This window comes from Gamsiella multidivaricata (genome assembly GCF_025024155.1).
Source record: "Gamsiella multidivaricata strain RSA 2152 chromosome Unknown BC939scaffold_2, whole genome shotgun sequence".
In the NCBI taxonomy this organism is placed as follows: Eukaryota; Fungi; Mortierellomycota; class Mortierellomycetes; order Mortierellales; family Mortierellaceae; genus Gamsiella; species Gamsiella multidivaricata.
In genome coordinates this window covers 564,962-589,517 of record NW_026251710.1, presented here as the reverse complement: position 1 = coordinate 589,517, position 24,556 = coordinate 564,962, and the positions used below count along the sequence as shown (strand labels likewise).

The following is a 24,556-nucleotide window of genomic DNA, read 5'->3' as shown; positions in this document are numbered from 1 at the left end:
AAGAAAAAAAAGAGACCAGCCCAGGAGATAATAACATAAGCCTCCACAGGATATGTGTGCTACAACACGAACCCCGAGCGGAGACAAGCAACCGCGTTCTGGGAAAAAACCTAGAGCAAACTTTCCTACGCTTTTTTTCAGCAGCAGCACACTGGGACACAATTATGGAGAACGCGACAGCGAACCCAGCACCACTCCTGTCCAAGGACATTGGAGCAATTCCTCTCTCATCCTCCTCGTCCAAGAAACGAAAACTCTCTGAGGACCTTCGCGATGGCAGCAACAGCAACAGCAACAGCAACAGCAACAACAACAACAACCCATCACCGCCGTCCCCGCCGCGTCTACCTCAGGACCCGAGTCAGAGCCAGGGCCCGATTTTCGAGGCCGGGGCAGAGGAAAGCTTCACAAACTTCATAAAGCGGCTCAGCAACGCACAGCGTGCTAGCAAACGAAGTCGGCACGAATATGCCCAGACGACCGCAGCAACGTCCACGCCCATTCCCACGGTCACTCCTGCCGCGTCACCGACACCGTTATCGTCATCGGCGTTCTTGCACAGGTCACTGCCCTGTCAATTGAGAGGGACTCTCGCATGGAAGGAGTATTGTGCTTATCGTAAGCGAACGTCCAGACCTGGCATTCGACCAGCAGAGCTGTTGCGTAGTAGGAATAGTGTCGGCACCAGTACCAATGCCAGTACCAGCACCAATACCAGTACCAGCACCAACGTCGAAAGCAAGACCGCGAACAAGACCGATACCACCTCCCATGCCAGTGTCAACGCAGGCACCAGTACTAGTACCAGTTCTAATGCCAAAACCGGTGCCAGCGCCAATGCCAAAGACAGTGCCAAAGACGGTGCCGACACCAAGGCCAGTATCAACGCTAGCTCGAACTGCGGCGACGCGCCTGGTCACGAGAAAATGACGGCCCATCAAAATCAGGAGGACGCAGAGCGGGCCAGGCGGGCTTCCGCACAGAAGGAGCTGAAGACGAAGCAGCTGAAGGAGTCGATGGAGCGCCTCAGCGACTATAGGCGTCGAGAGCAGAAGTATTGGGCAAAGGGACAAGGGAGGTGGCAGAAGTATTGTGCAAAGGAACACGAGAGGTGGCAGCAGCAGCAGCCACGTGAAGAGCAAGAGAAGTGGAGGCAGGCTTGGGAGGACATGATGAAAGGCAGTGAGAGGCATCAGGAACATAGGCAGCAGCAGCGACAGCAAGAGCACTATATGACGGACAAATGGCTACATCAGGTTGAGAAGCATATAAAGGAAATGGCAGAGTTTAAAAGGTGCGTCAAGGAGGTGCAAAGGGGCGCTATTGGGCCGGGGGAGGACCCTGCGGAGGTAATGAGCCGGTTACAGCTTCGGAATGAAGCGCTGCAGAAAGGGTGGGAAAAGATACAGACGCTCGAGTGGCAAATAAATGCGGCCATAAACGCACGCGTGAAGGCTGAGGAAGAGAAGCGCAAGATAGTTGAGGAGGAGAGGCGCAAGAAGAGAGCAGAGGAAGAGAGACGCAAGAGGGCTGGGAATGAAGCGCCAGTGAAGAAGCAGGCGATGGTCGAAAGAGCGCGAGCGACATATGAGCAAGGGCGGAGGATGCTGATGGAGGGCGATCAGGCGAAGGCGATGTTGAAGATGGAGACGATACCCTGGCCGCCGTTGAGGGGAACGTCCGAGTTTGGTCCGCAGACGTCCAAGGCGGCAATCGAGTTCGATGCGAGGACCGGGATATCGCTGTTTGATTTCCTGTTCGCAGGGACGACGAAGGAACAGCCGGATGTGAGGAGACAGCTGCTGAGACGCGAGCAACTCAAATTCCATCCGGACAAGTTCCAGCAGCGTTTCGGAGCCAGGTTGTCGGCGGAGGATGATGGGGATGCCTTGGCAGGCAAGAAGGCGACCGCAGGAAAGCGTGGAACGATCTTGGAGATGGTCGGCAGGGTCGCACGAGCACTGAATGAGATTGCGGGGACGCTGTAAGGTCCGACAGGAGATGTGCACAGAGCCATTGGTGCCTCGGTGGTACCACCCCGCAGAAGGGCCGAAAGAAACAAGCAACTTTATTTCTGGGTGCCTGAGAGTAACTTTCCCATCAGCCGTTTTACCCGCTGCCATTTATTTTTTGTGTAACCATGCGAGTGTGCATAAATGGAAAAAAAGTGGAGCCAGACGGGGTGTGTTCTGCAAAGGAAATCCATATGCCGTTACGGGTCTTGCCCCGCATTTCCTCTCCTTTGGCTGAGACTGGGTTGTGTTTGTGCTTCCTGTCTCCATTGGCAAAGTGCACTTGGCGTCCTTAGCCCTGACGGCCAGTCGGTCAGTCAGTCGGTCGTGCTTGGTCGCAATTGTTTTCTTTTTGCCGCCCCGCCGCTCCTCCTTTGGCACTATTTCTTTTTTCTTCACAATTGCCGAGGCTGATTCCATCTTTCTTTCTCATCACCTCACTTCACCTCACCTCACCCCACCTCATTTCAACAAAGCAACAAAAACAACCATGGTCCAACTCGAGCCCCAAGCTACAACTGATCTCCTGCCCATCGTCGACCTCGGCCTCTACCTCGAGAACCCCGATTCCGCGGAGGCCATTGCAGAGTGCAAGAAGGTAAATCATTGTTTATTTCGTTGTCCGCCCGTGGGAAGGGTCCGAATAGGGTATTGTGGTGGTTCAAGGAAAAAAAAAAAAAAAAAAAAAAAAAGGCTTTCGGACGCCCCTCTACAATGCTTTTTTCTCTCTTCTGAACAACGATCGTGGTTTACTAATAGCATGGCCATTGTCCTGTCCTCCTCCTTTGTAGGCTGCCGATGCAATCCGCGACTATGGCGCTTTGATCGTCAAGGATCCCCGCGTGACAGGTACGGTTTTGACTCTTCCTTTTCAGGGCAATTGGCCGTAGTGGAATCAATACGGCTTATCCTGACCACTGCCCCGCGTTTCCCCTCCCCCTCTCAAACAGAGAAGGAGAACAATGACTTTATCGACATGATGGAGGACTATTTCAACCAGCCCTTCGATGTCAAACTGAAGGACGCCAGGCCCGAGTACGGCTACCAGGTACCGTATTCACTTGAGCATTTCACGTGTGGCTACCTTTTTCAATTGATTTCAAAGGGCGATTTGGAGCACCGTCTGACCCGGAGCCTCGTCTTTGTCCATGTGGGTTGATAATTCCCCCGTACTGCTTTATAGGTCGGAGTCACCCCCGAGCTGACTGAGGACCCCAAGTGCCACAAGGACCCTCACTGCGTTGATATTATCGATCATGTAAGTTGTTGTCAGGCAGAAAGAAAAAGTATCTTTCTTTGCGACATGTAAATAGATTATTAAGCACGCTTACCAATACCTTCTTTCGGTCCCGGTAGATCCCAGAGGCCAACAGACCCTTGAAGTTCGACGGCCCAGATCCCAAGTGGCGCTTTTTCTGGCGCGTGGGCGAGCAACCCCCAAGCACACAGTTCCCTCGCCTCAACGCCGAGCCTGTTGTTCCTGAAGGTTATTTTTCTGCCGTTTTTTAACTGGATGGCTTTTCGAACCCTAATTGTCACGGTTCGCTAGAAAAAAAACCATATACTAAGCTTTCGATCTTTCCCCTTCTCTTTTTTTGTTCAATATATATAGCTTTCAAGGATGTGTGGCCTACGACAATGGACGCATGGGGCAGCACTCTCCATAGGGCTGTGTTGGGTCTAGCAGAGATGATCGCGGTCGGATTCGAACTGCCCAGAAAGACATTTGTGGATATGGCCAAGTACGGTCCTCATTTGTTGGCACCCACGGCCAGTGATCTGAACAAGTACAACAAGGTCGGCACAGTCCTTGCTGGATTCCATTACGATCTCAACTTTTTGTGAGTACCGTGCGCACTGTTTCTGTATAACAATGAGGTGCAGATGGGGTTTGCTTGATATTAAAAAAAAAAATACTAATATGGTGTTTACGCGGGATATTTAGGACCATTCATGGCAAGTCGCGTTACCCTGGCTTGAACATCTGGCCCCGCAACGAGTCCGAGAAGTTGGCAGTCCGCGTTCCTGACGGTTGCTTGTTGGTAAATATCTCGTCTCCTCTTTTTATTCTTAAACGCATCCTATGGACCAATTGTATGGGACCAACAGACTCACGCGTTCAAATATTTTGATTGACAGGTCCAAGCTGGAAAGCAGTTGGAGTGGTTGACGGGCGGTGTGGTGCAGGCTGGATACCACGAGGTGGTCGTGAACGAGGCCACAGTGCGTGCGATCGAGAACAAGACGAACGACCGCCCCCTGTGGAGAATCTCGTCGACCTTCTTCTTGCACATTGCGTCCGATAATGTGCTGCGTCCATTGGAGGGTGTCTTCGATACGGAGGAGGCCCGTGCAGCCAAGTACCCCAAGATCCATACTGGCGATCAGGTCAGGAAGGAGCTGGGACTTATCGCCCTTTTGGAGAAGTAAAAAAAAAGGGGGAGGGAATTTAAATAAAGCATGAAGGTGTATATATCAAACTACCACTGTTTCTGTAGCATGGAATTGCAGGCAATGGAAAGGAGCGTTATCGAAAAAAATCCTTTGAAATTGTAAAAGCTGCTTGGGTGTAGGGTAAGTCATTGTTAACACTTTCTCGTAGTCGTTCCTGAGGCACACAAATAGTTAAAAAAAGCAAGGCTTGTAAAAAGCGCATCAACTGAAAAGGATATATATGCCCAGCACCATTTCTCGCTGTATAAATACCACCGCTCGTGCGAAAGAACACTATCATTACTACTTCTTTTCTACGCCCAGTTCTCCCAACACAGCTTCTTAGCAGATCAATTCTTCGTACATCAGCATTTTTTTTTTTTTTTTTTTTTTTTTTTTTTTCATTTCAAGCCATGGCAGAGCAGAGTCTCAACACCGAGGAGCGCATGGTCGCTGTGATGTTTTTTGGCAACCCTGGCAGCGGAGAGAGTACTCTTCTCCCGCAGGCAGCTCGTGACTTTTCCTCTGGAGTCGAGTTCTTGGAGAGCGACTCTGAGGGGACCACCATGGCCAGGATCACTCTGAATGGAAAACCTGCGGTGCTAATCGACATCCCAGGTCTATTCAAGTCCGATGGAGGCTGGTCTGAGAAGGATGCTAATGCGCTCATGAAGGCCCTGAAGAAAGGGTATGACTACAAGGTCAGTTTCTTCGCTCAAGCCTGTGACGAAGGCTTGAGAGCTGAGGATCTAGTTTCGATGTCCAAGATAGAAATGTGCATTAGGCAAGCTGGTGCTGATGGAGCCAAGACCGAGTTTAGGGTTATAGTCGACCAAATTGAGGATGACAGGATGTACAGGATGTACGAAGAGAACTTTGTGAGGGATAATTTCAGGTCCTTCTTCGCGTCGATGAAGACCAAGGGGGTTTGTTCTGAGATCAAGGTCGACGGCGTATTGTTGGTGCGGGTCTGACAAGACTAATTAGGCGTGGCTGAAACTGTCGGGATTTTTCATAGAGACATGATGCTGTGTTCCTGCAAAGATCTTCAATAAAAGTCGTCGTCGTCGTTGTCGTTCTTTTTTTTTTCAGACCATCTTTTCTGTAAAAATTAAGCTCCACTGTTCCTAAGTAACAGCACGGTCCACCCATTATAAGCGTTGTCTCTCGTTGCAAAAATGAATACACCACACTGTCCTGCACTCAATTGTCAAAGTTGGCACTCGCCGTTCAAGGCCGACAAAAGCGTTGCTTGTATTCAAACGATGCGTTACGAACTGGGAAAAAAAAAAGCCTGAATGCCACGGAAAGGCTTCATGTCGCTGTTGTTGGAAAGGCGCAACCACTATGGATCTCTCCAGAATAGAAAAAAGCAGGCAAAGTAGTATAAATACTAGCTTGTTAGCAAACGGCCATTCACAACACTCTTTCCTTCCCTTCCCTTCTTTCCTTTCCTTTCCTTCCTACGCCGCTTCACTTTCAATTATCCCATTCGTTTCTTCCACCACACCAGCCATCATGATCAAAGCCATGAAGCTCAAGCTACTGGGGCAAAACAAGCAGTCGAAGGATATGCGCACGCTCGCTGTGATGTTCATCGGTAGGTCCCTCCTCTTGGAGAATTCTTTGATTGAGCTAATCGGTGGAGACTTTCCTTTTGGCGAGAAATTCAAGGATGGACCGATCGACGAGGTCTCGGAGGCGTGGATCTCAGTCCGAGGCCGACCTGCCGTGTTGATGGATGTTCCATACCTTCTACACCCACATGAGGAGATCACCAGGGTCCGCACCCATGCGTTTATTGATACCTTGAAGGCTGATTATGATTTCAGAATGTACTATGTGATGCAAAGAGGCGTTGTCTTGGATGAAGACTTGGTCCTGATGTCCAAATTAAACGACTGTGTCCGTCAGGCCGGTGGCGCCAAGGGAATCAAGCTCGAGTTCCGTATCATCGTCGACGGCATCAGGGACGAGGAAACGTACAAGGTGTATGAGACTAGTATGAAGAAGGACAAGCTCAAGTCCTTTCTTGCAAACATGAAGGATACGCGATTTTCGTTTGAAATCCCTGTCAAAGAAGTGATACTGGTGCGTGCGATCAAGGGCATGCATGGCATGGAAGTGTTCGAATAGAAGGCTTTTTGACGGGTTCAGGATGTATCTGTCAGTCTGTTGATGTCCTTGGAATGAATCTGCAAATAAAGTCCCGCTTGTTCTTCTTGAGACTTGCATCTTGTGTTCTGACGATAAGTGGATGGTCCTAGTAGTAGAAAACTGCGGAGGACAGGAATGGTGTTTTCCCCGCTGCCGATTGGCTGTAGGTGTTATTGTTCGGTCAAGGTCAGCAAAGGAGACACAAACACCATATTGAAAAAAAGTAAAAGGCGTTATTGGGATATGAAGTGACCACTACAAAGGGCGGACGGACAAGAAAAAAAGGCAGAGTCTATATGGCGTGCGTAGATGGCCATACATAAGCTGTACAAGTAGATCGCGTTTGTTTACTGTGCACTTGAGGGTAATGGTAGCGTGTATGTAGCCTAACAGTCTAGCATATCAGCCAAGGAACACGAGTCATCTCCACAAATCGATCGCTGCTCTCAATTGTGTGCGCCAATGGGTGCAGCCAATGCTGCACTCGGGGATGGGTGTCAACAAACACAACGGACTTTTTGTGCCTTGTCCGTGGACAACTACAACAAATAAATCCGAACACGCCAGGATCCGGCCTTTGTCCTCTGCGTGTTACTGAGATAGATTTTGCTCCATCAGCGTCCATCAGCGAGTGCGCGATGCGCTGAGTGCAGACTTAGGGGATCCATGGAGCACTGCATTAAAGAGCGTTTTATCCAGGCCCATGCGTCCAGACGTTCGGCATCTCCGAACCCCCCGTGAGAACCGAGCTCGGGATTTCCGGTCTCCTAGTGCAGCAAAAAGAGGTTTACGAGTGGGGGGAAATGGACAGGGACCCCCCTGAGATTCGATTCAGATGGTGCGGGTTTAGGAGGAGGGGCACGGGAAAGCGCCTCCCCCTAGTGCGTCTTCTGGGTTGATGTCAGCCCATCTTTGGTGCGCCTGACTTGGGTTCATATTTCCGCCAGAAATGCAAGATGGGCCAGCCAAGCATATGCTTCCTGGGAGTGAGACAACAAATACAAAAGGCTCGTTTTCATATGATATCGGGCCCTTCTCTGTGCAACCAGCAACAGCAACAGCAACGGCACTATGCCGTATCTACGCTCTCTTACACACACACACACACACACACACACACAAATACACACAGATACAAATACACACAAACAACCCCCAACCACGGAAGCACGCTGAGAGTCGTCGAGTGGAGTCGAATCGAGTGGAGAAAGTACGCAGGATTGAGGATAGATGGAATGAGAGCATTAAAGGGGGAGGAGGGGGAGATTAGAAAACCTTGAGGACGTGGCTGGACCAAGCGGGGTGGAGGAGGAGGCCACAGACGTGCACTCGGGATATGAACAAACGCAGCCCATGGATGCGATGGCGAGGGAAATGGCAATGGATGGATACAGGATGGATACTGGATGGACATTGGATGGATGGAGAGGGTGGCGCCCGTCCCCGGTGTCTGCGTTCTCTCGATCAGAGCTCCTGCTGCTCCTCCGAGACATCGTGGGCAGCCCTGGTGCGATCGATCCAGACGATGTCCTTATTTGTCGCCTCCCCGGACGCACTCTCCACACACCCATATCCTCAGTCCTTTATATGCCAGAGCCCCTTTTCTTTTTTCCCTTTCTTTCTTTCTTTTCCTCCTCTTAGACACTTTTCCCGTACTCGCTCTGCCCCTACTCCCTCCCCTCTTCATATTCCTCAACAGCTGCACGCATACTATTCCCAGAAGATGTCCGGATACTACTCTGTTAGCCAGGTCGCTTCCCACAACTCCGAGGTACCGTGCTCATCCGTTGCTTTGTGCATCCGAAAACATCACGCATGCGCCAAAAAGTTGCGATCTTCCTAACGCGTGTCTTTGCTTTGTACGCCGTTGCTCGCGTTTTTTTTTTCTCCTTTGTTGTTGCTGTTTAGAACGACTGCTGGGTCATCATCCACGACAAGGTCTATGACGTGTCCAACTTCTTGAACGACCATCCCGGTGGAAAGGTACCTTTGAAAAGCTGATCCTTTTGCAACTATCGAGGAAGAAAGGAAGGAAAAAAAAAAAGTGGAATGAGCGTTGAGGTGGCAACGCGATTGCAGTTGCACTCGACCCCGGACTTTTTTTTTTTTTTTGTTCTCTGGCGGAGTTTTTGCAATCGCCGAGAGAAAAGTGTGGAGAAAGGACCTTAAATAGGAAGGAACGGAAATTCTGAGCGCCCGTCTGAATCATGACCCCTCTCCTCCCCCTACACATGTTGTAGAAAATCATTCTCAAGAATGCCGGTACCGATGCTACCAAGCAGTTCGATGCCTTCCACAACCCAGGTATGGCTCTTACATGATCTTTATTTGAAGCAAACATTTGCAGGACGATAAAAATGATCTATAAATGATGCATGTGCTAACCCCCCCTCTTCAACAATACAACCTGTTAATGCAAAATAATTCAGGCGTTCTCGAAAAGTATGGCGCTCTCTGCATTGGAAGCATTGGTGAGCCACCCAAGGAGGGTGCCCAAGTCGTCCCTGAATCCGGTGCTGAGGACGACGAGTTCCAGTTTGGTGAGATGATTCCCTTTGGTGATCCATCCTGGTACGTCCATTGCTGCCCAGTACGATGTTGGCTTGAAGCACCAGTAAAGTCCACCGGCTAATCCATCCTTTGCATCGAACAAAAAACAGGTACCAGCAGTGGGGCAGTCCCTACTACAAAGACTCGCATCGTCGCCTCCGGAGATACGTCCGCAAGTTTGTTGACACCGATATCATGCCCTTTACTCACGAGTGGGACGAGGCCAAGCAGGTGCCCATGTTCCTGTTCAAGAAGTGCGCCGAGATGGGTATCCTTGCTGCTGTCGCCGGCAATGGTCATCTGCCCACGGACTATTTCGATATCGAGCAGACCACTCTCTTCCGCGGCGGCGATAACGCTATCGTTCCCCCACAAGAGTTTGATGCCTTCCACGGCTTTATCATCTTTGACGAGCTCTCCCGCTGCGGCTCTGGTGGTGTCCTCTGGGGCATTCTCGGTGGTCTCGGAATCGGTCTTCCTCCCATTATCAAGTATGCCAGCGAGGAGCTCAAGAACCGCATCGTTCCTGAGGTCTTGGCTGGACGTAAGACGATCTGCTTGGCTATTACTGAGCCCGCTGCTGGTTCGGATGTCGCCAACTTGACCTGTGTTGCCAACGAGCACGGCGATGGATTTATTGTCAACGGTGAGAAGAAATGGATCACCAACGGAACCTTTGCCGACTACTTCACGACTGCTGTCCGCACCGGAGGCGAGGGTATGGGCGGTGTCAGTTTGCTGGTCATTGAGCGTGACATGCCCGGAGTCAGCACGCGTCAGATGAAGTGCTCTGGTGTCTGGTCCTCTGGAACGGCCTACATCAACTTTGAGGATGTCAAGGTCCCCCGCGCCAACATTGTCGGCAAGGAGAACCGTGGATTCAAGTACATCATGAACAACTTCAACCACGAGCGCATGGGAATCGTCATCCAGGCTAACCGTCTTGCCCGTGTCTGTCTGGAGGAGGCCATCAAGTACGGAAGCAAGCGCAAGACCTTTGGCGTCAAGCTCGTCAACCATCCCGTCCTGCGCAACAAGTTGGCCCACATGGCGCGTCAGATCGAGGCAACCCATGCTTGGACGGAGAATGTGATCTTCCAGACCATCACCATGCCCGAGGATCTGCAGATGATCAAGCTCGGTGGACCCATTGCACTGCTCAAGGCACAGGCTACACAGACACTCGAATATTGTGCTCGCGAGGCCTCTCAGATCTTTGGAGGTCTGGCTTACACACGCGGTGGTCAGGGTGAGAAGGTCGAGCGTATTTACCGTGAAGTGCGCGCTTATGCTATTCCCGGAGGCTCCGAGGAAATCATGTTGGACTTGGGCATGCGTCAGTCTATCAAGGTAACTGCGATATACATGGTTCCTTTGCGTGTTTTTCTTGTGTATTTCAAAGATTGTTCTAACACCTCTTGTTCATGACTAAAATAGGTCGCCACCTCAATGTATGGTGCCAAGCTGTAAAGAAACATTGTATGTATCCAAATCCCTTGTCAAATAAAAACGAGCAGTTGCTATCAACAGAAATGATGCCTGCAAAATCACATTAGACTTTGCGCATTTCATCTTTGACATGGCCATGTCTGAACGATCGTCCATCCTCGAGATTCCCCGACATTGTTCAAATTAGCCGATGGGCCTTAAAGGATGATGCAGCAGCACTTTTCTCAGGCACAGCAGCGTTTCTTTTGTTCCACGCACATTTGGTGGCGCTAATCAAAAGCATATCTAGATTGTCCGATTGACTCTGTTGGACTCCCCAGCCTTGAATCGCACACATCGTCCTCATCACACCCTCAAAACGACTGGCCCCCATCCTTGCTGCATCAACAACTTTGATTCTTTCTCATCGTCAGATCAACTGCGCGCTATTTTTTGAATGAGAGCACCCTGCACCAAAACTTCAACCCTGTCCTCCTCGCTACTGACACCCTCCATCTCCTTTACCGCAGCCGGGTACTTGCGACATAGCCTCGGCCCCAGATACCGATTGCTTCACACACCAATATATACCAAAGCAACCCGTATCGCATCCTACACGCGTCTCTTTCGCACGAATTCAGCCTCATCTGCGAAGCAATCTGGAGCCCTCCCAGGAGGACCACCCTTATGGGGGTCCCGCGCTAAATGCGACCCATTGAACGCCGCTGGCATCACCACTGCGGGAATCCGGTCTGGAGACTATATAGAAAGCGCGTTTTTCAGCCGGCAATTCAGTACTGTGACGACGACGCCAGAGAGCGGGAGTGCAACAGATCTCACTGCGGACGTAGCCGACGAAAAGGGTTCGGTGAGGGGTACACCGCCAAAATGGAGACCCATGGCCATTCAGCTAGGAACGAGGGAGAACAAGGTCTGCCGGATACTGAATAATGTCGCTAGGGAGTATGAGTCCAAGACAGGCAAACGCATTGAGCTTCGTATCGCTGGTGGATGGGTGCGCGACAAGGTATGCCTTATGAAGACGAATGTGTCCTGCTCCATTGCGCGGGAAGATGGAAGCGATTTATTCAACTATTAACCATCATTCCATAAAATAATAATAATAATAATCTGTAGCTTCTAGGTCTTTCTTGCACGGATATCGACATTGGGGTGGACTCGATGATAGGCTACGATTTCGCCCAACTCGTCGCGAAATACATGGAGTCGAATGGACACTCTCAAAGAATGATCACAAGGATTAGTGTCAACCCGGCAAAGGGTAAACATCTAGAAACGGCTACCATGGGTATGCTTGGCGTGCCGATCGACTTTGCAAACCTTCGATCCGAAACCTATGTTGATCCAGATAGGTTCTCTAATGAAATCGTAAGTACTCCTGTCTGTTTACCCTGCATAGTTCTGACTACACTCTCGATCGATTTGCTAACTAACCCCTTCATTATGGCATCTATTATAGGTATTCGGGTCACCGGAAGAGGATGCACACCATCGGGACTTTACTATCAACGCACTCTTCTACAACATCCGTACCAAATCTGTTGAGGATTACACTGGAAGAGGGCTGAAGGATCTTCGGGATGGAATCATCAGGACTCCTCTCAGGGCGTACGAAACATTTTGGCAGGATCCACTTCGTGTCTTGCGATGCATCCGCTTCGCAGCGAAATTTCAGTTCCAGATCGCAGAGGACGTCCGGAACGCCATCCTCGATCCAAGGATAAGGGAAGCACTCGGGACCAAGATCTCTAAAGAACGTATTGGAAATGAAATCGAGAAGATGTTGGATGGTGGTGGCCCAAGCAGGAGTACCGCAGTTCGATTGCTGCGTGAGCTGGACCTATACGACCTGGTCTTTCCGGTGCCAGAGCCCAGCATCCTTGTCAAGGGCATCTCGGCCGTGCGTGGCGAGAGACGCGATGTTGAGGATGCGTACAAGCTGATGTGGATCATGGAATGTATTTTGAGGATCAATTCAACAGTGGCGAGCGAGGATAATTTCGATCATACCGCGTTTTCGCCAAAGAAGGATGTTATTCAGGAACTCCTGCTGGAACGGATACGTGGTCTTGGGACGACGAGTCATTTGTGCCCGATGGTCAAAACAGAGCCACCAGAGAATATCCCGTTGATCGCTCCCAGAAAAGAAGAGACTCGACCTGAGCGTCTAAAACGAAACATGTTCATGGCATCGTTGCTGTATCCATACCGCGATATGATAGCGACTGTCAACGGAAAGGACGTATATGTGCCTACGTGGATCAACAAGAATAATCTCCGACCCCGGAGTATTCAAGTGCAGCATGTAGCCAAGATCCTGAGGTGTATCGATGAAGTACAGGAGACTGTGCGCTCGATCTCAATGGATATCCCATCGGATGAGGAGCAGCGAAGCAAGGAGTGGGCGACAATCGGCATGATGATCCGGGATATTGGGTTTGTTCCATATGCCGCAAGGACGTGGCCATGCAGGATCCTCATGGCGCTTGGTGTTGAGTTGCTTCCAAAGTATGAGCAGCTCAAGCAGGGTATCCTAGGTAAGTACGCATTGTGAAGTACGATAAAGACAGAAGACTCCTCCAGCGGAAAATTTAAATGTAATTGTTAATTGTTATTTTTTTTATTTCTCACGAAATTGTATCGCATAGATGAAGAGGCAAAAGGCGCGATTGCAAAGTACAACAGTTTTCTGGCAAAAGCAGAATCGTATGGGGTTGAGCACTGCTGTGAGTGGAGGCCTCTTTTTGAAGTAAGTAGCACTGCTATTGTAAAGCGGTATTTTTTTTTTATATTTCTAATGAAGATAACGCTGTGGAACCAAGACTGCCCACGATATATTATTGATATCCTACTGTTATCTCCCTCCGCTCACCTCATAGGCAACTGAACTAGCGTCTATACTCGGCAACAGATTAAGCCCAACTGTACAGTACGACCTCGAGGAAGTAATGCGCTGGCAGCTTCTGCATCCAGAGCTGTCGAAAGGACATTGTCGGCAATGGATTCTGAACAACAGGCGGAGGTTCAGTTACAGTCCTTATACTGCTTATTAAAGAAATGCGAGTGGTTTTCAATACAGGGCGATTTTCTCTAGCGCGGGCCTTTTTTTTTTGTCACTTCATATGCATTGTAGTCCGCTCTACAATTCCCGTTCGTCTCATGATAAGGAAGTGAATAGGAGCACCCGTTGGTTGGTTGGTTGGTTGGTTGGTTGGTTGGTTGGTTGGTTGGTTGGTTGGTTGGTTGGTTGGGGGGGCTATCTACTAGAGGGACGGATGCATGCTATGATAAGAAGAGGATCGCCATCTGCCCTGCCTTTGATTGTTAAAGACCAGTCTGGATCGATTGGAATGATGGGGAAAAAGGCATTTCAGATAAACCCTGCAAGTGACAGCGTTATCTCTTCCTCGCTTTCGTTTACATCGGCCTTTATGGCGATCGTATGGTATGCATTGTTCACACACCACGGACAACTAGGAGCGCGAAGAACAAGAAAAAAGTGAAGGAAAGGACTAAAAAAAAAAACGAGGGAGAGGGTAGTGGTTGCTTTTTAACGGATTATGCAACAAGATGGAATCCACATGCAAAAATTGGCAGGGGGACAAAAGCCGCGTCTCTGTTTTTCCAGCACTGTGGTTTTTGTTATGGACAGCTCATGAGAACGACGATCGAACAAACATCCTTTACTTGGGGGTGGCAAGACTAGACAAGAATTCTGATTTTCCGAATTGGATTACGACTATCTGATGTAGGGAGGGATGCACATGCATGGGTTGTCTAATGTAAGCAAGCATCATCTCGTGCTTTGGAAGCGCATAAGCATTGTTTTTTTTTTTTTTTTTTTTTTTGTTGCGAGTGCACGAGTGCTGCGCTGTTGTTGTTTTTATTGTATGAGCATGTGGACTACGTTCAATCTATGAGCCCGAATATACGGTCATGCGATGGCGCCTCATTTAAAGTTTCTCTACAAAAGGCTCGTGCGCAGGCACGCAGGCACGCAGACACGCAGGAAAAAGCTTACTGGTCTCTAATTCGGAGGTTGTCAGTATGCTGTTTCCATAAACATGCGATGGTAAAGAAAAACAGCGACCAAAAAAAAAAAAGACTGCAGCTTACAAAAGTGGCACGCGTGGATGTTGTTTGTCAACACACATTGTGTCATGGTCTGTTGGGGCTTCAGATGGGCTATTCAAAAAGACGACCCTTTTACAATGGACTAACTAACTCAATTGAGTGTTTGTATTCCCCCACGCTTGTCTGGTCCTGTCCTTGTTGTCGGTTCGTCTGCAATGTCCTGATGCTGTCATTGGGATGGATGGATTCTAGTCCGATGGGCTTTCATTTCTCATTCAACTGCAATTCATTCATTTCCCGTCTGTTCCAGTTCATGCCGGTTCTGCCACTCATTCGTATATAACACCCGCCGCTTCCAAAAGGACAAATATATTCCATGCATACAACTCCACTGAAAAAAACCAGCACTAAACACTTACTTTCAAGTTCGCATTCACTTTTTCCTCATTGTAAGAATCATCACACACGCTCATTCCACCCTTGCGACTGCCTGTAAGTCCTCATTCCAGCAACAGCTCTCATTTGCAAAAAAAGACGTCTTTTTCTCTCTCCCACTCTCAGTCTATCAACCACATCACACTTGAGTAGTACACACGAATAACACGTCGCGACAATTATTATTATTTTTCCTAGGGGATCACTGTAATATAATCCCTGTACATATACCCCTTCATCAGTCTCAGCTGAAGGCATAGTGCTAAAAACGGATACAGCGCCTCACCACCATGCCTTCAACGACCGGTCAATCGGGGCCAGGGTTGACTCATAGGCGCCTGTCTGACCATCACCGGGATCTCACCACCGCCCAAAGATGCCACCGTATTCCATTATCTAAGGTCAACGACAGCCAGTGCCGCCATTGTGAACCTCAACCAATGCAACAGCGCAATCATTTTGAACATAGCATCCACTGCGATGGCCACCATCAATCCACCATAGAGAACCAAGCACAGAAGCCTCATTCTTTGAGCAGTAATTGCAAACATCATGAAAGAACCAATTTCAATTCCTCCACCATTAGGACTACTGTAGCTATCGACCCAAATGCTCGTCCGTACTCTACAAGATCCCTCAGCACAGACAACCACAGCGACAATAACAGTGGCCTCACAGTCCGTTCGATCGTCAGCGGAACTAGAAGGCCAAGCGAATCTGACACAACTCACAGACCCATGATGAATATGAATATCTCGACATCTTTGACCACGACCTCGACTACAGCATTTTACTCTGGTGTGAAACTGGCACCGCCCGTGATGAGCGCATCAGTAGTGGGGATCGAAAGACGGACGTCGGACCAGAAAGCATGGTACACGATTCAGGTCCGTCCCTGCGATCTGAAGATCCTGGCCATGACCCCAAAGAAGACCGATGGCGGATCAGGAGCCAGAACCGGTGAGAGGAACACGTCGATTCCTCGAAAGGCCTATAAAATCTATCGAAGTTATGAGGATGTCGCGGACTTTGCGGATCAGCTCGAGGAGGAGTTCCCGAACCTGGCGGCGTCGAAGGGGCCCGGACCCGGACCCGGACCCGGACCTGGACCTGGACAGGATTCTAAGGATTCTCCGTTTTGTGCCGGTACTACGACTCCTGTGAGTGAACGCGCGTTTATTTTTTGTTTTTGTTGTTCGCACCTCCCCCGCGATCGGATCTGTAATTAGCGAACAAGTAGGGTACCCCCCCTCCCTCCCTCCCTCCAATCCCCCAACTCTTCTTTTTGCCACCTTTATCTGTTTACATGGCTGTGTACATGAGAGAGAGAAAAAGAATAGTAGAAAGGGAAGGAAGGCAAGGAAATTTGTCCGGGGAAATGAGATCCAAAAAGGGTCTTAGAGCAATTCATGAAAGTTAATTCTGTGTCTGTGAGCGTGCCTATCAAACAAGACGACATTGGAAGTTTGGAGTATATACAAATCTATTTGGAAGGACGTCTTTAGGTGCTTTCTTTTCTTTTCTTTTTTTTTTCTTTTTTTTTTGGATATGTGGATAAGGATGCTCCTTCGGATCCTGTTGTTTGCTGTTGAGGTATATCCGGCTAATACGAGCCGAACTCGACAATCGCTGGACACTGAGGGTTTTTGTGTTTCATGAAAGGTGTGAAGTGGACATTTTGATTCTATCGAGATTTATATGGTGTTCTGAGGGAATGGCGATGCGTGCACTTGATTCGTCCAGGAAGGCCCAGTTTGATGTGCCGTACCGTGCTTGTTTCTTCCATTGCATCCTTTCTTTCGTTGTTGCTATGCTGTGTCTAGGTCGTTCCTTACGATGCGGATGAAACGAATTGGCAAGCGATCCTTAAAAAAAGAAAAAAAAAAAAAAGAATGCAAACAAAGAGAGGCTCGCATAACATACTGAGCATCCTCCATATCGACCATCCTGGACATATTTGCGCGTGCGATTGGTTTTTTTATTATTTCCTATAACTCCTTTAATTATATTTTCATGTCATCCTCCCCTTATTTTTTGTTGTCTGCGGTCAATGGCATTGGCGTCGGCACCTCTGCAGCTGCAATTGCACTGTTTGGCCGATTTTACCTTGTACATTGCCTCCTAACGACCCGAGTCTCTTTGTAATATAACGGCTCATGCAACCATCGTAGGATAACTCGTCCTCTGCCTCGGGTTCATCCGCTCCTATGGAAAGGGCCACGCTTTCAACGGCTGGAAGTCCAAGCAAGCGCACCCATGCCATGGCTGCTAATGGCCAAGCTAATGCCTTATCCGCAGCCAGCCTTCCGCGTCTCAAGTCGAGTTTGGTGCTATTTGTAACCAAGGCCGTGTGCCTCCAACGCAAAGCTGAGCTCGACCGATACCTGCAGAATCTCTTTATTCTCGGGCCAACTATCTCAAATTCGCGCCTTGTGGCCGAGTTTTTTGGGATTTGGAAGACCGACATGGAGATACGTCTTCGACATGAGGACCGAGACCCCTTGGCGCTAAATTCGATTGCCACTGTACAGCCCATCTCGATTAAACTCAATGCATCTATCGAGCCCTCTCTAACGGTCGTCCGAGCGCGCGAGAGCATTCAGGAGCGGGCGATCAAGGAGGAGAGCCAGGACGAGAATCAGGAAAGCAGGGCGTCAACGGCTTTGACAAGGGCTTTGTCAAGGACTTTGTCAACTACATCGCCGGCCGACAAGGTCCGATCCACACCAACGGTTCAATGTCCTGCTTCTTCTCCTACTCCCATCACTAATCTGCCTAATGAGCAAAACAGTATTTCAAGAAAGAGTTCGACTTGTTCATCTTCTTCTTTCACTTCCACCACATCTATTGCCCATGCCCCTGACGCGAAAACGATCATGACTATTCAAAATCCCTCCACATATCAACCTTCCTCTGCCTTGTTATCTACCCTCAAAACGGATCGTCCCCTGGGCTCGGAGTGGACATCCTTTCCACTGACACAGCTCTCAGGAACACAGCACCCGTCCATAGTGCACGATGTGGACTCCGAGATGGCTTCTCCTACCGAACCCGGCGCTGTCACTATGGTTGATATCAGTAAACCCACAAGTAGCAGTACGACAGCAGTGGGTTCAGAGCCGGAGACTAGCAAGGACATTTCGACACGCACGATAAAGAAGTTCAAGTCTCTCCGACGCTCCAATTCATCACGCTCCACTTCTTCACGCTCGCAAAAGCAGCAGCAAACACAAGACAGCCAGGCCTCTCAGGACGCCCAGACGAACCAGGCTGACCAATCAACAGCATTAGGAACCAAATCTGGGCCCAGTTCTGCGACCAGCGCGATTTCACCAAGCACAGGAAACAGCGCGTCTTTGCTTCGCATGCCCAGCTCAGCAAAATCAGCAAAATCAAGGATTATGAAGCGCTCCAAGACCATTGTATTCCGCCCTGAAGTCACGATGCAGCCGCTGTCATCAAAGAATGTGATCCCGCCTTGGAACAGGATCCCGTCCGTTACTAGCAACACAAGTACTGCCAACTCGCCCAATTCCCCAATTAGCCCTACGACACCTGAAGGCACCAGCAATGGCAACGCATCGGCATTCTCCAGCCCGCAGACTGTTGTCGGTGAGAGCGCAATGGCGACGACACCGACTACACGTGAACTAGAGGACCGTCCACGAAAGCTGACGATGACGCACTCAAAAACCATGTCCGCTATCTCCAGCCTGAATTACTGGGGAAGTGATAGCATGTCGCCATCGAATACGTCTGGGTCCAACAATGCGATCTCTCCGGTGTCTGGAAATAGGAATGGCAGCAATTCGAATGGCCATATAGTGAGCGGTAACAGGTCCAGCGCCAGATCCATGTCAGTTTCTTCAACACCTGCCGTTCTGATCGCTCCATGGAACCGTACGAACCCGAACGCGGAGGCGAACACGCATCTCCACTCGCTGGTCAAGGTCTCGGGAGTGCAATCTTCGTCGTTCAGTCAACAGTCTTTCCCAGCCTTTTCGTCTTCAGCAGCTTCGGCACTTGTCCTTGTGGAGCTAGGGGGATCTTTGCACAAGAAGGAGAAGTCGCACGCGATGATGGCCCCTATGACTACGACTCAGGGTAGCATCAATGGTAGCAGTGCAAAAGTGGATCGGACTGCGCCTGATCTGACTCCGGCTCCGGCGACCAGGAACAGATCGACGACGACGATTAGCTCTTCAGATGCCATGGGTTCACCGTCTTCAGGAAGAAAGAAGGGATCCAAGTCTGGAATGACGCACTCTGTCTCTGCACCGGGCGGCTTCTTGCCCATTATCTCTGAAGTCGGATCTTCATCTTCATCCATTTTTGCTCAGTCAGTCGACGGCTCAAGGGCCGGCGCTGCCAAGAAGCGCTCACCGCGCCGTGAATCGACTACCAGTCTTCATTCGCCTTCCATGTCGTCCAAACAGCCCGTCGGGATCTTGAAGAACGCCAGCTCGCAACAGCAGCGCCGAAAATCAAGTCTCACAGTCCCCACGCTCGCAAACATGTTCCCTGTCCAACAGCCTTCTATCGCCACGTCCTCCACAGTTGCCACGACGTTTAAGGTTGTGATCGATGCAGACACGATTATAGCATTGCAGGTGTTGGAGGACAAGAGCTTTGTGCTGACTCTTCAGGAACTGAGGACACGGGTGGAGACGAAGCTGATGAAGTCGAATATCCAGCTGCCGGGGGAGTTTGATCTAGTTTGGGTGATGCCCTCGTCAACATCGACGTCGTCGTCGACTTTGAACACGCCTGTGACACCATCGACACCGACGTCGCCCGTGTCAGGTCCTGCCTCCTGCTCTTCAGGATCGCTTCACCACATGTCAGATCTGGGCATGGCCTTGAAGACGGATGAGGATCTGCATAGGGCGATACAGGCATCCAAGAACCACAAAGTGACGCTGCGATGTACGCTTTGAGTATTTTTTAACGACCTTTTAACGATCTTTTGGCGACACCATCACCATGACTCTCTCCACTCTCTCTCTCTCCACTCTCTCTCTCTCCATCCTTGTATATGACGCCTTCGTAGGCATAATGCTTGTAATGTTCCTCCCTCAATCTTCATGTCCATAGTCCCACGTTCAGACGTGTCCTGTTTATATCATACCCCTTTAATGCACCCTTCCGACTATCGACATCTGGTCGACAGGGAAATAGCCCTTTCCCGTTCTGCCTTCCATTCATTGTAGATAATGCCGTCTCGCCTCAGTTTGTTGATGCTAATGAACGTTGAAACAAAGCACCTGTTTCATCATGTACCCGTCGCGACCTCTGACTATTTTTGTTGCATATACGCGGTTGTTTGTTGCATATACGCGGTTGTTTGTTGATACTCAAAGTTGTGTAAAAAGAACAAGGTTCGATACAGCGATTGGTGAAGAACTGTAGGAGTTACCATGACGAATGCATGTGTGATTTTTTTTTTTTTCGCAACGTGCGTGAAAACCATACAGTAGAAAGGATTGGATTGATGCATCTAGACTGAAGGTCTTTCAGTGTGGCTGTGCGCTTGAGGAGGTTTCGATGGGTCGAAAAACCATGCGTGCATAAAAAGCATTGGTGCATGACCCCCACTTTGCCGTTTCCGGGGCGAAGTTCGTCCTGCACCATCAATTTGTACAACTTCATATAAAACGCATTTTTTTCTTTCTCCCTTTGAACTTTCTCTACCCACATCATCGTGCTTACTGATCTTTTGTTCATCTTCTCATCCAAAAGCATTATCGCACAATTTTTTCTTTTACTGGAGCCCTTTCACTCGCGCTTTCATGTCCGGATTGCAGGTTACTGATTGCTGGCAGGAGGTCAGGTACGGCGAGACCACGGTCGAGATCAGGGTCCTGTCAGGCGCACCGACTATAGGGGACCGACCGTTTGTACTGCTTGCGGACGTGCAGGATGTATTTCCAGAGACCGTTAGACTGCAGGTTGGAAGGCGAGCTATTGGTTTCATGGTCGACCATGATGGTAATAGGTACATTTCATCCTGGACAATAATATATGTGTTAACCACAGTCTCGGGTCGAAGGTGTTAATCAGACACAGCATCTCATCATCTCTGATTAGAGTGCTGCCCTTGCGAGTCGAGTATCAGCCAGGCGTAGTTTTGGAGGCTGTGCTTTCCGAAACTCAAGGGTCTTCGACCTCGCTGTTAGCTCTGAGGAGCCTCCCGGCTCAAGAACAGATAACAATGAACACCTCAATCATCATCAATAGCCATGACAGCCCAGCCCCACTGTATCCAGCGCTCGACCGTATCCCTGCGCCAGAATACTCGGTTTCAGTTCGGCCACCACCTTTCGCAGTCCCCCTAGCACCAAGTCAAGGCTTGGGAGACATGGCATCCGTTATCGCTGATACCGCCACCGCGACAATTGAGGCCACAGCAGCAACAGCAGAGGCGGCGGCAGGGGCGGCATCTCCACTCTCCCATAGTCAGCGCCATCGTCCGCAGCCCATTTCTTCAGAGCTCCGCGAGCGCATCTTTGACACTGAGGATATTACCCCCAACGAGTTGACCGATCTGAAAACCACGCTAGATGACATCCTCTCTGAGACTGTTGAACTGTACGAATCGTCCACACCACGGCTCTTCATTATCTTGCCCAAGAACGCCGCAGACTGGGACCCTGACGACCTGTACGGTAACAAAGTGTGTCTCTATTTCTTGTGCGACTGCGGAGAGCACACTCGAGGGATGTCGCAAGATGGCAGACTCGGCAAGGCGGACGAGCACAGGATCCACCTGGCCGGACACCCCGGTTATGAAATCGACAGCACATATGGATTCCTCGCCAAGTACGGTCAGCATATGTTGGCGCTGCTTCAGATGTTTCGATATGGAGTCTCCTCAGCAGGATATGAGGTTCCAGAGCTAAAGAATTTGGGGACAGAGCAGGAGATCGTGCATTTACCTGTCATGGCTGATGGCATCGAGGTTGCGGTCTTTCGAGCGATTGCTATCATCCGCAAGGTTCTGCAGCATAACGGAGACAAAGTAACACCGACTCGATCAAGTCCCCGTGCTAGCGGTGCATCGCTAAGAGTGCAAGACCAGGAGGCGGTGGCGACATACTTGAGGAACGAGGATTACAGCGCCTCCTACTCTACGGGCACAGCTGCCGGGCTGTACAGGGTTGTCGATGGCCAAGGACACGCGAAATGGGTTTGCGCCATGCATTATGGGGCCGTAGAGCGTATTGTAGCAGCAGAGGTGCTTCATAGCTACGTCTCCATGAACCAAGCCATCTACAACTACAGAAAGGGATCCCTTTACATCAAACTCGTCAACAGCGCTTTTGCACAGTGTTTCTATGGAGAGCTTTCCCAGCTGAAATGTATCAAGGAGCTCAGGATCCATCTTCCCTGGTCGATGTCTCAAAGAGACTTTTTGAACCTCTACAGCGCCCTCAAACAGAACGCTGGTATCGTCTCCCTTACGCTCCACAGCTCCAGGAGCGGCTCCAAAATCAACTTCCTTGGCAAGAGCAAGCGTGCTGATCCGATCCTGCAACAGATCATGGCGCTGCCGAGTCTTCGCTCGTTTACACTCGGAGAATTGGACGGGTTCCTAGCTAGAGCCAGCGCGCTCCACTGGACCAGCCATCTGCGCTCGTTTAGCTATGTAGGCCATTACAGCAGCAGTAGTCAAGGAAACTTCCTGGCAGCAGTGTTCCAAAACTGCCCAAAACTACAAGAGCTCAAGCTGGGCTGCGCCGTGATTCAGGAGGCATTCGTGTCGGTTCAGGAGACTCTCGATGCCTTGGATGTCCTCCGACAGAGTCAGTTCAGGAGGCTGGAGTTGACGGTGAGCACGAATCTCAATGTCCTTGTCGAGTACGACCGCGGACGACCCGTATCCATGGACATGTGCTCTGAACTTGTACAACTTCCAGATTTTGTGTACACATATGCAGTCCTTCGGAAACTCGTGGTCTTCGACACTGTGAACATAACACGTAAGCTCCCAATGAGCGAACCCCGCCTCCTAGGGCACAGTCCACAGCCGTATGCACACCACGATATAGGGAACGATGGCAGACTTCTGAGAACCCTGCTCACGACTCAGCCACAGCTGAGCGAGCTTCGCCTCTCATGCCAACCAGCTCTGTTTCGCACTGTCTATGAGTTCGTTCAAGATACGTACCGGATCCAAGCAAGAGAGAAATGGGATCCTCCGCTACGATCTCTGGTGCTGGTGTACGGTTGTTGCACGCTGACGAGCAGCGACCTGAAGGACCCCGCATCCATGTCTCTTAAGCTCAAGTCGTGGCAGTCCACACTCGGACCTGAATTACAGGAGCTGTTGAACGAATTTGGATGGGCACTGGTGGAATGCGACATTGAAGGCAATGGAGGGTATTCTTTCTCACCACCCCCCGCCACTACTCTAAGCGCTGACCTTTTTCGCAAGAATCTGGAGCAGTACAGCAGTGGTGAGTCTAGACTGGAGCGGCTTCGTATTTCATACGCGAGTATTGTACCGGAGTACTTAAAGCGCCTCACCTCCGTGATTGTGGATTCCAGTCCTTGCCTGGAGGAGCTATCGGTAGTCGTTCGAGATCACTGGAGCATGGATACAATCGCGCACTTTAGTTGGGCGGGTTGGATCAGAGATGTATCCTCCAAGATCACTAGCTTGCATTTCCGAAGTGAGGCTAACCGGGAAATGCGGGTGATGGAGCGGACGTGCCAAGTGCCGTTTCCCAAGTTGCAGCAATTCCACTTCACAATGCCAACGATGCGACATCTCGACGCGATTACGTTCCTACATCTGTTGAAGCACTTGGAGCGGATGATGGCCGTCCCGAATACAGAGGTGGCGTTGCCGTTATATTCATCTGCGTCGCTGTCAGAGGTTTTGGGCCAGTTGGCCGAGGATGTTAAAGCATTCTTTCCCTTGGGCTACGCCTCCTACCTGTACCCTTCCAGCACGTATAGCCCTTTTCTTGCGACAACACCATCACCATCGTCTGAAACGCAGCTGTCGAGTCTGAGCTACCGTCAGTGGAGCGCGCCAAAGACATCGCCGCTTTTGACATGCATCCGCTTGGAGTATATCAGCCTTGGAGTGCTGGAGTGGTTCAAGATTCTGGACACGATTGACCTTCCTGCTCTGGAGGAGCTCAGTCTTATGGGGACAAATATTATGGACCAGCACATTCTTATGATGAAAGGTCGTCTTTCTCCCGAGTCTTCAATGACTGTGGAGGAGGAGGGGCAGGATTCATCGAATCGCCAGAGGCATACGGGTGTCAGGATGAAGCTGTTGAACCTCAAGAATTGTCACTATATCACGGCAGAAAAGAAGACACAGTTTACAGCGTGGATAGATAGATATTTGGACGCGTGATCTGTGGAGTGGATCGTCGTGGCGACTGGTGCTAATTTCTGCTTGTAGATCTAATAAATTGTGAAGATTCTCG

The 24,556-nt window shown here is 50.0% G+C and overlaps 8 protein-coding genes across 8 annotated transcripts; all 8 read left to right on the top strand.

Annotated features, from left to right (window-relative positions):
- Nucleotides 1-164: 164 nt before the first annotated feature.
- BC939DRAFT_498450 (uncharacterized protein) lies at nt 165-1,988 on the top strand (the record flags this gene model as incomplete). The annotated part of the gene is made up of 1 exon (XM_051559817.1): nt 165-1,988. The coding sequence occupies one exon, from the start codon at nt 165-167 to the stop codon at nt 1,986-1,988; it is 1,824 nt and encodes a 607-aa protein (XP_051417510.1).
- A 514-nt stretch (nt 1,989-2,502) lies between these two features.
- BC939DRAFT_498449 (uncharacterized protein) lies at nt 2,503-4,442 on the top strand (the record flags this gene model as incomplete). The annotated part of the gene is made up of 8 exons (XM_051559816.1): nt 2,503-2,610; nt 2,804-2,861; nt 2,963-3,060; nt 3,196-3,270; nt 3,369-3,498; nt 3,625-3,853; nt 3,958-4,054; nt 4,152-4,442. The coding sequence occupies 8 exons, from the start codon at nt 2,503-2,505 to the stop codon at nt 4,440-4,442; spliced, it is 1,086 nt and encodes a 361-aa protein (XP_051417509.1).
- A 416-nt stretch (nt 4,443-4,858) lies between these two features.
- Nucleotides 4,859-5,419, top strand: BC939DRAFT_472603 (uncharacterized protein; the record flags this gene model as incomplete). The annotated part of the gene is made up of 1 exon (XM_051558290.1): nt 4,859-5,419. The coding sequence occupies one exon, from the start codon at nt 4,859-4,861 to the stop codon at nt 5,417-5,419; it is 561 nt and encodes a 186-aa protein (XP_051417508.1).
- Nucleotides 5,420-5,963: 544 nt separating this feature from the next.
- BC939DRAFT_498447 (uncharacterized protein) lies at nt 5,964-6,581 on the top strand (the record flags this gene model as incomplete). Its single annotated transcript, XM_051559815.1, has 1 exon — nt 5,964-6,581. One exon carries the CDS (start codon nt 5,964-5,966, stop codon nt 6,579-6,581), a length of 618 nt encoding a protein of 205 aa, XP_051417507.1.
- Nucleotides 6,582-8,175: 1,594 nt separating this feature from the next.
- BC939DRAFT_405581 (acyl-CoA dehydrogenase/oxidase) lies at nt 8,176-10,695 on the top strand. The gene is made up of 6 exons (XM_051552829.1): nt 8,176-8,373; nt 8,511-8,585; nt 8,843-8,906; nt 9,032-9,173; nt 9,263-10,502; nt 10,590-10,695. Exons 1-6 carry the CDS (start codon nt 8,326-8,328, stop codon nt 10,620-10,622), a joined length of 1,602 nt encoding a protein of 533 aa, XP_051417506.1. The 5' UTR covers nt 8,176-8,325; the 3' UTR covers nt 10,623-10,695.
- On the top strand, nt 10,696-14,100 carry BC939DRAFT_488857 (uncharacterized protein). Its single transcript, XM_051559399.1, has 5 exons — nt 10,696-11,607; nt 11,718-11,969; nt 12,061-13,138; nt 13,250-13,350; nt 13,481-14,100. Exons 1-5 carry the CDS (start codon nt 11,038-11,040, stop codon nt 13,652-13,654), a joined length of 2,175 nt encoding a protein of 724 aa, XP_051417505.1. The 5' UTR covers nt 10,696-11,037; the 3' UTR covers nt 13,655-14,100.
- Nucleotides 14,101-15,060: 960 nt separating this feature from the next.
- BC939DRAFT_488856 (uncharacterized protein) lies at nt 15,061-20,336 on the top strand. Its single transcript, XM_051559398.1, has 3 exons — nt 15,061-15,167; nt 15,309-16,270; nt 17,282-20,336. The coding sequence occupies exons 2-3, from the start codon at nt 15,401-15,403 to the stop codon at nt 20,045-20,047; spliced, it is 3,636 nt and encodes a 1,211-aa protein (XP_051417504.1). The 5' UTR covers nt 15,061-15,167; nt 15,309-15,400; the 3' UTR covers nt 20,048-20,336.
- A 3,097-nt stretch (nt 20,337-23,433) lies between these two features.
- Nucleotides 23,434-24,492, top strand: BC939DRAFT_435292 (uncharacterized protein). The gene has a single exon (XM_051553473.1). It carries the CDS (start codon nt 23,704-23,706, stop codon nt 24,481-24,483), a length of 780 nt encoding a protein of 259 aa, XP_051417503.1. The 5' UTR covers nt 23,434-23,703; the 3' UTR covers nt 24,484-24,492.
- The last annotated feature ends 64 nt before the right edge of the window (nt 24,493-24,556 follow it).

Excerpts from the sequence above, each read along its gene's own strand:
- BC939DRAFT_405581 (XM_051552829.1), top strand. The coding sequence starts at position 8,326 with ATGTCCGGATACTACTCTGTTAGCCAGGTCGCTTCCCACAACTCCGAG. Across the intron at positions 8,586-8,842 it reads ACGACCATCCCGGTGGAAAG|AAAATCATTCTCAAGAATGC; the intron begins GTACCTTTGAAA and ends CACATGTTGTAG. Across the intron at positions 8,907-9,031 it reads CGATGCCTTCCACAACCCAG|GCGTTCTCGAAAAGTATGGC; the intron begins GTATGGCTCTTA and ends AAAATAATTCAG.
- BC939DRAFT_488857 (XM_051559399.1), top strand. The coding sequence starts at position 11,038 with ATGAGAGCACCCTGCACCAAAACTTCAACCCTGTCCTCCTCGCTACTG. Across the intron at positions 11,608-11,717 it reads GTGGATGGGTGCGCGACAAG|CTTCTAGGTCTTTCTTGCAC; the intron begins GTATGCCTTATG and ends AATAATCTGTAG. Across the intron at positions 13,139-13,249 it reads GCTCAAGCAGGGTATCCTAG|ATGAAGAGGCAAAAGGCGCG; the intron begins GTAAGTACGCAT and ends TGTATCGCATAG.
- BC939DRAFT_488856 (XM_051559398.1), top strand. The coding sequence starts at position 15,401 with ATGCCTTCAACGACCGGTCAATCGGGGCCAGGGTTGACTCATAGGCGC. Across the intron at positions 16,271-17,281 it reads GTGCCGGTACTACGACTCCT|GATAACTCGTCCTCTGCCTC; the intron begins GTGAGTGAACGC and ends CAACCATCGTAG.
- BC939DRAFT_435292 (XM_051553473.1), top strand. The coding sequence starts at position 23,704 with ATGGATACAATCGCGCACTTTAGTTGGGCGGGTTGGATCAGAGATGTA.